The 12485-nt window shown below is 33.9% G+C and overlaps 1 protein-coding gene and 1 long non-coding RNA gene across 2 annotated transcripts in view; one reads left to right on the top strand and one right to left on the bottom strand.

The window, feature by feature from the left end:
• The first annotated feature begins 825 nt into the window (after positions 1-825).
• Positions 826-1835, top strand: LOC128996337 (uncharacterized). The gene is made up of 2 exons (XR_008491043.1): positions 826-916; positions 1652-1835. It is a non-coding gene; the product is annotated as an uncharacterized LOC128996337 (long non-coding RNA).
• A 1587-nt stretch (positions 1836-3422) lies between these two features.
• The window catches only part of LOC128996552 (atrial natriuretic peptide receptor 1-like), a 59646-nt gene continuing 50583 nt past the window's right edge, over positions 3423-12485 (bottom strand). The window contains exons 16-25 of the mRNA XM_054421941.1: positions 11985-12161; positions 10932-11091; positions 9006-9164; positions 8215-8383; positions 7552-7698; positions 6703-6826; positions 6302-6370; positions 5837-6011; positions 4685-4783; positions 3423-4041 (exon numbers count right to left, since the gene is read on the bottom strand). Of these exons, the coding sequence (XP_054277916.1) occupies positions 3797-4041; positions 4685-4783; positions 5837-6011; positions 6302-6370; positions 6703-6826; positions 7552-7698; positions 8215-8383; positions 9006-9164; positions 10932-11091; positions 11985-12161 (1524 nt within the window). The 3' untranslated portion in view covers positions 3423-3796. The remainder of the gene's footprint in view (positions 4042-4684; positions 4784-5836; positions 6012-6301; positions 6371-6702; positions 6827-7551; positions 7699-8214; positions 8384-9005; positions 9165-10931; positions 11092-11984; positions 12162-12485) is intronic.

Below are 12485 nucleotides of genomic sequence, written 5' to 3'. Positions count from 1 at the left end.
ATTCATAAGCCAATAAGGTTAATTTTTTAGTAAGTTTTATTTACTGCAATGTCGTTAAACATGGGTGCATGTTATAAGTTTTTGCAAAGATGAGCTTTGACTTTGCTCACCTGTTTCTTTTACTAGGATCTTTAAATTAGTTTTGGACAACCAGCAGGTCTCATTGGCTTCCAGAAACTAAAGACACACACACACACACTTGTAGAAAGAAAAAAGTCATATTGATGAGGACAGATACCTATAGCACTTGGTGTTTTCAGAGGTGGATTTTGAGAAATAAATTATACTTTGCTCAAAATGATCAGATTGTGCATAAGGATGTATATTGTCCAACCGTTTAAAATGATTGTACTCTTAAATTGAAATATTTTTTTTTTAAGTTTATGGCATAATATGCTTGTTTATCTATTTCAATTTCCTTTATGTTATGATTTCTTTTTTTTTCTTTCATTTAACAAAGTAATATTCATGAAGAAGGAATGGATATACAATTAACTTGCCTAAGAAAAAATTTCAGAGGTAGTTTCGCCTTTAAAGGGGCCTTCAGAAGAATGAAGTTGAATGGTAACCACAAAACTCACCAACAAACACAAAAAATAGTGTCAGTTTTCTTTACAGAACTTCTTTCTTCTGAAGAAGCTCCTTGTAGGTTTGAAATATCAAGTTTATTGCGTTTTAAACTTTTCTGTGTACTTTTACATGCCTCAAACTCTTTTTTAGGTAAGTAGGTTGCGTATCCATTCCTACTTATCTGATGCCAAGTGCTTAAAGTACCGGTACTTAAAGCCAAGTGCTTAAAAAAAAAAATAGTTATTTATTGTTTTAGCTAATTCTCTTCTTGGAACAACTAGACCAAACTAAACTTGTCGTTGATGCCTTTGGCTTCTTTAATGTTGGACGAAAACTTCTATTTAAGGTAAATGGTATTTCCAAATTATGTTCAGTACATTATATTTTTTAAGATAAAATTTTGAGAACAAAACTAGAAAAATTATGCTGCATCACACAACTTACACTTATATAGGCACATGCCAACCCAAATATTAATTGAAAAAAATCATATATCTTTGTTAAGGGTTGATTGCACAGGGCAATTTTTCAAGCGAGATACAAATCCAGCTGTTTACCGATTCCTCCAAAATCATGAAGACAAATATTTCTTGTTGCTTGTGCAAATGCCACTGTGGGCACACGAGGAAAGTAAAAAACTTGGTAAGTGGCAAGTAAAGATGAGGAAATGGTTAACTTTTTCCATAGCATCAATCAAGCAAGTGTGGCTAGTACACTGGGCAGTTTACAAGCTGCATGTAAAAAGTCCCTTTTTGACTCTCACTGTGTAATCGAGCCTTAAAATCAGTAGAGTGGACGAGAAAGTATCACTAGAAACTCTACTCTACGTATGTGAACCAGGCTTTACTCACTAAGATTAGTTGTTGATTTAGTCAGAACCATTTCACAGACCAATTGTTTAATAACAGTTTTTCCAGTTTTTAATTTCCATAAAAGCTACAGACTTTTTCTCATGATCGAACTGGCAACACTTAACCACTCAGCTACCCAGATATGTGGTTGATAAAACGATTTGTTTACAGGTTGCATTTAAAATGCTCTAACAAATGTAAAATATTTCAAACTATAATTTTATTTACAGGGATTCTGCCAAGTAACTACATTTGTTGTTCTCTTCATTCAGCTGAACAAAATTCGAAATGCTTAACAACTTGGATCCAATCCCTTCATTGTACATTGAATTGGGTAAACAATTGAGTATGTATTATATTATATCTATAGTTTGTAAAATTACTAACAAAATAAAAATGAATTTTAGTATTTTACCTCGCTGTTGTGATCACATTTAACTAAAACTACCTCATGGTCATTGGTATCATAAGGTTTTTGGTGTTTGGAATCTGTTAATACACAGATAGTTCTCGAAAGAGCGACCATCCATTTTTTCTTGTACAGACAGACCTACTGCTGAACGTCTGAGCCATACCATTAAACCATTTGTGCCTTTCTTTTTGAATAGGAAGATCACCTAAAGGATGACAAAAAACATGAATATTTATCCTGTAGAGTTTATTGGTAAACAAAATACAGATTTTTGCTCTGACAACACCAGCCTAATCTAATATTTGAAGCCTAAAAATAGAAGAAGACACTTAGGTTCTGTCCATTGATCGTCATTAACTTGATCAAACTCCATTTTGTTTTTGGTATTAAGTAGCTTCCCAAGAAGTACCCCAAAATCTGGATCTTAATAGCTCAGTTTTACAATCAATTTAAACTATTCCATTTTCATAATCAATGTAACAGTGTTTTCAACATTAATAAACTTTATATAACAACAGTAAACCTTCATTACTCCAGATCATCACATTAATATAAGATTTGTTTGATAAAAACTGTCAGCTAAAAAAAAATCATAAAACCACTGAAACGTTTTTTAATGCATTTTACATTTGCAATACCGGTAGTTTACTTAAAAAATCAAAATACACTATTCAAGCTTTTTCTGTAAATGGTATTACTTCAATACGCAAGGGGTACCGGTACCAAAACAATCATCAAATATCACTGCCCTTTTCTTCTTATTAAGTTGTTTTTTATTACCCCAGGTGATCTCCAATTAGTGTGGATAAATGAGGGTTTACTTTATGAACTAATATTAAAATATAAAATTACTGATATTTTTCTGCGCTTGTGAAACATTAAATATTTCATGGAATTGCACAACAAACAATTAGGTAATGTTTAATCTGAAATGAAACAATAATAAAACTCAAGTAAAAGTATTGGTAACTATTTCATTACAATAGATTCAACAAATACATTTTTAAAAGGGATGTTTGACACAAGTGGTCAAGTGGTGAATTTATTTGTGGAAGTAGTGTTTTCTTTAACTCTCAAAGAACATAAATATTTTGGATCTGGAAATAAAAAAAAAAACTACACCAGTGATGAACATGAATGAACAAGAGCAAGTGAATTATTATAATTAAAATAAGCCTTAGAGTTAAAATAATTCATGTGGATGATGAAAATTGCGGAAAATAAATTTATTGCATTTATGCAGCAATATCCATAACCATCAATTATTTTATTCCATTCTTACATATAATAATCATAATCACAATCCAGATCAGCAATTTTCCAAATACTTTTTTTTAATCCTGCAGATAATTTAGGTATTTAAATACATGAGTATGGCTAACATTGTTTGATGTTCGTTTAGCTAGGGAAGGTGAATGATGGTATTTTAGTGTGGAAAAGGAGGGGATATTTAATTTGGTAATGTGGCAACACTGAGCTCAGGGAAGATAAATTATAAGAGTTGGTATTAGTGTTTTCACTGTGGAAGGAGAGATGATTATTTTATTTAGGGGTTGTGGTACTTTAATAACTTACTGAGAACAAGGAGAAGGTGTGGATAAGGGTTTATATCAGTGTTTTACCGTAGGAATGACGAGGGGTAGGCATTACTATAAATAATTATTTTAAATATTGAAACAGAAAGGGTTATTTTAATTAGTTCAGTTGGAACACTGAATTAAAGTGATATAATGTATGTCAGTGTTATTCTGTAGGAGAGGAGAAGGTTATATTTTGTTGAAATAGTGGCAACACTGACCCGAGGGAAGATTATTGGGCAAAGTTAAAGTTTTATATCAGTGTTTTACTGTTGTCGTGGAGAGACATCTTTTATTCAGCATTTGTGACAACACTGAGGAAGATTCAAGATTTAGTAGGCATTGCTGTAATTTTTTCTTTCACTGTGGAAGCAAAAAGTGTTATTTTACTTAGGAATGGTGACAACACTGAGCTCAGGGAAGATGAGTGGGTAAGGGTTAACATCGGTGTTCTCACTATGGGAAGGAAGGGGTGTCGGAGGTCGAGGGTCTGGCTCTGTACAGCCTATGAGCCAGTAGGTCACCATCCGACCTTTGCCCTTTAGTTCCACCTCGCCTCGCAGCTCTAGCTGGAAAGTCCCGAACTTGTCCAAGATTTCCTTGGTCGCCTCGCTTACATGGATTCTCAGTGCTGAAACAGATAGTAAACAAGGGAGGTATGTAGTAGATCGAAAAAAATGAACCTATAGTATACATAAATAGCATAATTTCAATTTGAGTCATTGATCTTTTTCTGCAATAGATATATTTTCTGTAGCTGTTGGTCTTATTTTGTACTAGAGACATGTTCTGTAGCCGTTGGTCTAAACCAGAGAGATTTTCTGCAATTTTAAGTTATCCAACTAAAGAAAAGGTACTGTAGCCCAAAGTATTTTTGTAAGATGGAAATAATCGTATTCATGGTTCACCAAATTAAAAACTTGAACCTTAAAATACCTTTTTTATGTCATTATCTTACTCTATAAACAGGGTACATAAATCTATACTTGTTCAATGTGAACAAATTCAATCAAATCCGTATATTTTGGCAATACAGTCATAAACAACTTCCTAACCACCATTGGGCCTAAGACATCTTTAGTCCCAACTGAAACCTTCCTTGTTCAAACATTCTCTTAGTGAAATGAAATATTGTAATTATTCTGTTTTGTTTTTGTTCTGCTTATACCAGGATAAACTCTTTCCCATTCAGGGTAATTTGCTTTCTGAACAGTTATTAAAACCTTTTCGGATCATTTGTTCCTTATTTTATTGGATATATAGTTGATACTCACGATGCCCAGAAGATTCCATCCGAGATGCAGTGTTGACAGTGTCTCCAAAAAGACAGTAATGAGGCATCTTCTGGCCAACAACACCGGCACATACTGGCCCTGCAATAGGAGGTATTATATGTTTACAAGGTAGTGTTACTCTATGAACTCTGAGTCTAGGAACTGAGTAAACCTGTTAAAGAAATGATTGTGGTAGACCTCGTCTCATTCCACCTTGTCTCGCGGGATTCCGACAAACAAACAGTCTCTTATTTGTGGACTCAACTCGGAAGGAAATAAAAAAACATTTCTCCAGGTTCAAGAACAGCAAGCAATCCTTCGAGCACATACTTTGATGGAAGACTGCACAAAAGAAAAGGATCTTACACTAATTATTCTAGTTGGCTTTTTTGGTGAGTTGCTAGAGATAGTTCAAGTTGTAAAAAAAAAAAAAAACGATTATAGTGTACTTTCTAGAATATGTTTCTTTGTTTCAAACAATTTAAAAAATTTAAATCATAAAAATCCTCCCTTTAAAGTAAACTAATATAACGTTTAGTATTGAGATCCAGCTTTGCTCATAACATGAAGACTGAGCCTTAAACATACAAGATATTCCAAGACCCTTAAAAGTACACACAGAAATAAACAGAATAGAACTTTACTGATGTATGAGATGGAGGGGAAAACGGTACTGTGACAGCAGGTGATAATATAAGCAAGGTGTACAAGATAGCAAGAGAGAAACTGTAACTCAATGGTCTTTAGTATTAATACCATGCATACCGTTGTTCTTCATAGTCACCCTTCGACCCTTCACTCTCTGTACTCAAATATTTTCTCAAAAGTTACTTATGTGGAACCAGTGACGGATCTAGTGGGGGGGGGGGGGGGCGAAGGGGGTGATCCCCCCCCCTTAGACATACATATACATATATTTTTTACTGCATGTAATACAGTAGTGCATACAAATTGCATAAAATAATTTGTCACACTAACTTAGGACAAAGAAATCATATAAAACTGTCATTTAGAAGACTTAGTTTACATCAATTTTTCAAGGGGGTTCCCCCAAACCCCCTAGGTGCCCTGGCGCCCAGGCCCCCCCCCTTGTGGCTGTTCTAGATCCGCCACAGTGTGGAACACTACATTGCCAATTGGATCTTTCCTTACCTGAATGTATTCCTATCCTCACTTTAAGCTGAGAGTCAGGCCGATGTTGTATGCTGAAGGAGTGTAGAGCGTCTAAAATAGAGAGAGCCATCAGGGATATTTCTCTGGCGTGGTTGTCCCCGTTACGTTCTGGCAACCCTGACACAACCATGTATGCATCCCCTATCGTCTCCACCTAAAACCAAAATATATTAAATCTTGTTTATATTTTTTTCTGCCAAGTTTCTTGGTGACATTTGATTATGTACTAGTAGCGTTGTACCTCAGTAAATTGTAGCTTGGAATAGGGGGACTGGGAAAATATGCACAAATGTATTTATAGTTTTTGCAGAATAATCTGAAGTCTTTATTTTTTCTGCTTATTATTTTTTTCTACACTTTTAATTTGAAGCAACCATGCAAATTTTCAGTAAATTATAACATAAAGTGAAATACAAACAAATAAAATATAATGTCATCCCTTACCTTGTAAACATCATAAAATCCTATTGCTCTATCAAACGTACTGTAAAGGTCATTCAACAGATTCACCACCTGCAAACATATTTTAAGTTCATTATTTAATTCGTTGGTGTTTTTTTAAGAAGGTATAATATATATAAATAATATATATGAGGTAAAATATATATATATATAGTGACATACAACAGGGTAAAGGAAAAATGTGAGTATTTCATATTGACTTCTTTAGAAACTCATAACCATACATTACTAAGTCAGTTTAGTTGCGAAACCAGACAAAAAGATACCTACTAAAATTTTCACATTTGTAAACTCCCTCACAAATCAGATCCATCAATCTGCAGGAAAACAATTCCTCACAATTTAATTCTAAAATAAACATTAAAGTATATTCAAAGTTTTACCTGCATTGGTGTGCTTTGAGCACAGAGTGCAGTGAACCCAACAATATCACTAAAGTATACGGTAACACATTCAAACTGTTCTGGCTGAACCATCTCCCCGGCCATCAGCTGTTGAGCGACAGGCCTAAACAGAAAAGGAAGTAACTCAAGCATCGTTATCATTACATCGAGATGTAAACCTGATGTTGCATATTTTAATCTTATTATGAGTGTACGATGAAGTTCATTGCCTTGTACGCTTTGTTACTGACTAAGAACAGATGTTTATTTTGACCATTTAATATTCTAAAGCCGGATGAGTAAGGACAGCTCAGCTGGGTCCAGCTTAGAACCATCAAAATGCTACTGACTTTTAACAAATCTAATTGTCAACCTTCTGATTGCCAAGCAAACACCTTTTTGTACTCAGATACCCAGTTAGGTACTTCAGTAGTAGCCTGAAGACATCTCATTGTCACAAGATACATTTTAAGATCTACCATGAATACTAAATATTGAATTGTTTTCATATTGTCAAATAATCAACCATCAACAAATATCTGGTGTGTTCTATACTGTGATTGAGTGATAAAGTTCTAAAATAAATGGAACTGGAAAGCCAAGATACTGATGGATACGGAGACCTGTTGAATGGCTGCATAGGTATGGAAAGGTAACTAAAAGAAAAACTTAGCAGAAAATGCTTTGCAGTGGGAGGACTACTGGTGCTTCCTAGATTGCAATGGACTGACGAAGCCAAAAACTCTCTTATACATTTCATGGACCACAAGGATAATTATTGGAAGAAATATAGTGCTGTTAAAATATAGAACATATCAAGCATCTTAAGTAGAACTATTAATTAATTACCTGGGTAAAACTTGAAACAGAAGCTCCTCTGACCTTCTTTTCTCCTGACTTAGCTGGTCAGTTTTTTCTTCAACCAGAGCTTCTAAGTTATTAGCATACTGTTCCATCCTTCTTAGCAAATCATCCATAAGGTTCTCACAATAGCCTCTGTAAAAGGAAATAGCAAGTCATATTTACAGTTTTTGAGATTTTACAGTAGAGTAACTTTAGAACCACGAGAATCAATCAACATTGGAAGATATTCTTTTTTTTATAATTTCATTTTATTTTTGTAATACTGCAAATCGTTTGAAATTGTTGTTTGGATTACTAAAGGCTGCTGGCTGATATGTGTGGTTTTATACTTATTTTATAATATTAAAAAAAGAGAACTCTATTAGTTGTTGATGCATAGCAGGAAACTAGGGAAGACTATAAAGAAATAGGCATCTACATAGACCGTTGTAGCCAATAAAAAAATGTGTATTTACTTTTTAATTGGTTTTGATAAATATGATGCAATAGTTTACAATAAACTGACTTTTCAGTTTAGTTGTTTGGAAATTTTGTTGCACAGTCAAAATTCAAATCTCAATATCATAATGCCAACAAACATTGCTTTTGGAAACTGTGTTGCAAAGTACAAAGTGTTTTTCATAACATTTTCCAAGGACTACAATTTACTTCATGATTTTGCGAATGATACCCCTGATGATCTCAAAGGTAGGTCGCTCGTCAGGATTGTCTGCCCAGCATCTCTCCATCAACTCCAGCAGATCATCTGGGCAATCTCGGTTGCTAATGTCTGGACGGAATGGAGGTGCCGCAAAGGACTCTACTTGCTGAAGAATCTCTGCAAGTACAGTAAACCGAGAGTGTTTTAGTTTTTATTACTGCTTAATTTGGACACAAACGATTTTTTGAAGGTTGTATTATTTACAAAATATAATTGAAGTATTTTCATTACCAATAGGCTACTATGTGACAGCAACGACAAAGGAATTTTACTTTAGCCAGGGCCATTGGACCAATGATCGGGACAGCTGGTCAGTTTTTTCTTCTACCAGAGCTTCTAAGTTATTTGCATACTCTGTTCCATCCTTCTTAGCAAATCATCCATAAGGTTCTCACAATAGCCTCTGTAAAAGCAAATATAGCAAGTCATATTTACAGTTTTTGAGATTTTACAGTAGAGTAACCGAGTTTGTTTTAGTTTTTATTACTGCCTAATTTGGACACAAACGATTTTTTGAAGGTTGTATTATTTACAAAATATAATTGAAGTATTTTCATTACCAATACTATGTGACAGCAACGACAAAGGAATTTCTTTAGCCAGGATCATTCGATCAATGATCGGGGACAGCTGGGTGCAATTTGGAAATATCAAAATGTTTCTGACTATTCTTAGGACCAAACAACTGCTCTTTTGACTACCAGATCAAACCAATCGCTACAGAACTCCTTTGGTCTACCTTGGACAGTTAATGTCTGACGAGCTATTTCATAAGGTCCTCCTCGGACGACAATCTCTTCCAGGATGATGGAGAAGCTGTAGACGTCTCCCTTCTGTGTGGCAGGAGTTCCTGGAACTGTAGTCTCCTTCAGAAGCTCCGGTGCTATCCACAACAGCTCTAGGGGAACATTGAGTCATGAGAAACATTAATTGAGTCATGTAGGTAAACATTGAATCATGAGAAACATTGAGTCATGAGAAACATTGAATCATGAGAAACATTGAGTCATGAGAAACATTGAATCATGAGAAACATTGAGTCATGAAAAACATTGAGTCATGTAGGATTGAGTCATGAGAAGCATTGAGTCATGTAGGTAAACATTGAATCATGTATGTAAACATTGAGTCATGTAGGTAAACATTGAATCATGTAGGTAAACATTGAATCATGTATGTAAACATTGAGTCATGTATGTAAACATTGAATCATGAGAAACATTGAGTCATGAGAAACATTGAGTCATGAAAAACATTGAGTCATGTAGGATTGAGTCATGAGAAGCATTGAGTCATGTAGGTAAACATTGAATCATGTATGTAAACATTGAGTCATGTAGGTAAACATTGAATCATGTAGGTAAACATTGAATCATGTATGTAAACATTGAGTCATGTATGTAAACATTGAATCATGAGAAACATTGAGTCATGAGAAACATTGAGTCATGAAAAACATTGAGTCATGTAGGATTGAGTCATGAGAAGCATTGAGTCATGTAGGTAAACATTGAATCATGTATGTAAACATTGAGTCATGTAGGTAAACATTGAGTCATGTAGGTAAACATTGAATCGTAAGAAGCATTGAGTTATAAACATTGAGTCATGATAAATATTGAGCCATGTAGGTAAACATTGAGTCATTAGAGGAAATATTGGGTAATTAGGGGAACATTGGATCATGAGGAGGCAAGAACCATAGGGAGAAGTAGTTAGTAACGTGGGAAACATCAAGGCATGGAGAAAACATTGAAATGCATTAAGATGTGTTTGGTAATTTTAGTAACACTTAGTGAAATTACCTATTAGTAATTGTGTGAGAGAAATGTAAAATAGAAAAGTGGTACATATCATGCTTTAGAAATTTTATTTCGATTTGCTTTGGTTAGTGAATTGAAGGTACCTATGGTACCGTATATGAAATGTGGTCTTGTAAATAGCGGTTGTAGAAAGTAAATAATTCAGAAAGTAAGTAATAATTATAATTCAATTTTATAATACAGGGTGTTTAAAAAAAAAGTTATTATTTTTAAATAGTCGTAGCTCCTTTATTTTTCATCACAATTTTATCAAATTACTGTTCAATTAAAGAAAATTTTCTTAAGTTTATGATCATACATTTGTACTGCCTTGTTCCCCATTGTTTTTAGTTGTTAGCTCTTAACTTAAATAATCAAGTCTGTGTTCTAGATCTGCCCAAACTTGCCGCAACATTGGAACATCAATTTGATCAAAATTCTTCTTTGATCTTTCGCATAATTTCTTCCAAGCTGTTGTCTTTGTTACCATAAACCCGATCTTTAACAAACCCCCAAACAAAAGAAACGTATATGGGGACCTCTATCTGGCAATCTCGGTGGCCAAGGTACGGCCAATTCAACAATTTGTTAAAAAAATGTAACCTTTTTTGTTTTTTATCCCACAATAATGTAAGAAGGTACTGATAATCAAAACAGCTGATTAGAAAAAATTTGAGTTTTCCTAACAAATAATGAAAACTAGAAGTTTCTACCTCTAACACAGGATTGGTAAAACAAAGTTAAAATCAATCATTTTTTTATAAACTCCCACACAAATTCGTAAACATAAGAAACCAGATTTATAGAATTTTAAAAGTTAATACATCAATAACACACCACAAATCAATGTATTCTCTACTTACTGTTGTAAAACGTGTTGTCTTTGACAATCTCTGATGGGGTTGTCAGGGTTTGAAGGCCAAAATCTGAAATTTTGAGTACAAATCGTCCGTCTATGAGGCAATTACAGGAGCGCAGTTTACCGTGCACAGCCACTTCGCAACCATGTAGGAAAGCCATTCCCTACGACAAATGATAAACATTTTAAAATACCTTCTGTTAAACATTTAAATAATTTGTTCATGCTGTCCTATGTGATTTTAATGGTTAAATTAAAATTTGTTAGTATATTTTGTAACTTATCTGAACAACATTATGTTTAACTCAGAATTGTAATAAAGACGTCACCACTTGGGCTTAATAGTTAATTCGTCAGTCTTCATAGTTCCTAATGCAACAGGTTGGTAAAAATGCAGCTCTATTGTTACTACATTACCTCACCATTCTATTACATAGATGTAGTAATTATCTATTAGAATTATAATAGTGTTTACGCAAAAAATAATACAGTTAATAGTAATATATTTTTGTCACAATTTAATGTAATTGATATTTTATGTACTTGTTATTGTAGTTATTTCACTTGATGTTTGCGCTCAAGCTTTAGCTTCGCAGGGATCTAATTTCAGATTATGTAAAAAGTTATAGGTAATGTTTATTTTTTGTGAATAAATTAATTGAATTGAATTGTAAACTGTACCTATAATAATGTTGAAGATAATGATACACATCTTACTATTTTATAACCAATGCATGCATAATAACATACTGCTATTTTTATGTGAGTTCATACAACTTTTTTTTTATTGGTTGGTTAAAAGTCTTGTTTTAATTTATCTTGTAACACATTTTATTGCTTACACATTTTGATGACTATCTTTACTGTTAGTTGGTGTTATTGAAATAATTTATGTTTGTGACTCATTTGAGGAATTTGAGATGAGTTTTAACAATAGATTCAACTAATTTCTTTTCAAGGCTCAATTGAACTAAAGCTCTTTTGGTGAAGTCAAACTATTTTTTGAGGATGAAATGTCCACTTCACAACAACATTCACAGTAAAATCCACTACATACTTTGACGATGTCATGTATGAGTGACATCCTGAAGTTCCAGTCTAGCTGGATGGCCTCATTCTCCAGCACATCCTTCAGGCTGCCCTTGGGACAATACTCTGTGAGGATCAGCACTGTAGGACAGTCTATGCAGGCTCCCACAAACCTCACGGTGTTCTCATGGGTTACGTCGCGTACCTTAAAACAATAGAAGTTTTGGGAATATGTTATTTTGTTAGTTTTTTGTGACATTAGGGTAATTGAGAACATCAAACACTTCAAGGGGACGTTTTACAAAGGTATAAAATGTTTGTGGATAATCTGGAGGGGGTGTTGAACCCTCTCTTGGTAAAGTCTGAGACAATGTTAACACCGGCTTCAGAAATGCTAATTCCAACAGTTAGTGCCACACGTGCTCACTACCTTCTCTGTAGGCCTTCTTTAAATTTATCAAACAAGAAAACTGGATACAAAATCTTTTTTGTATGACTTTTCCAAATCAATTTTAAAAAGACTCATTTT

The sequence above is a fragment of the Macrosteles quadrilineatus genome, unplaced genomic scaffold (assembly GCF_028750875.1).
Source record: "Macrosteles quadrilineatus isolate MER2022 unplaced genomic scaffold, UCM_ALF_1.0 Scaffold_6__1_contigs__length_79288215, whole genome shotgun sequence".
NCBI classification, from domain to species: Eukaryota; Metazoa; Arthropoda; class Insecta; order Hemiptera; family Cicadellidae; genus Macrosteles; species Macrosteles quadrilineatus.
Note: the sequence above shows the minus strand (reverse complement) of the source record. Positions and strands in the feature narration are given on the sequence as shown.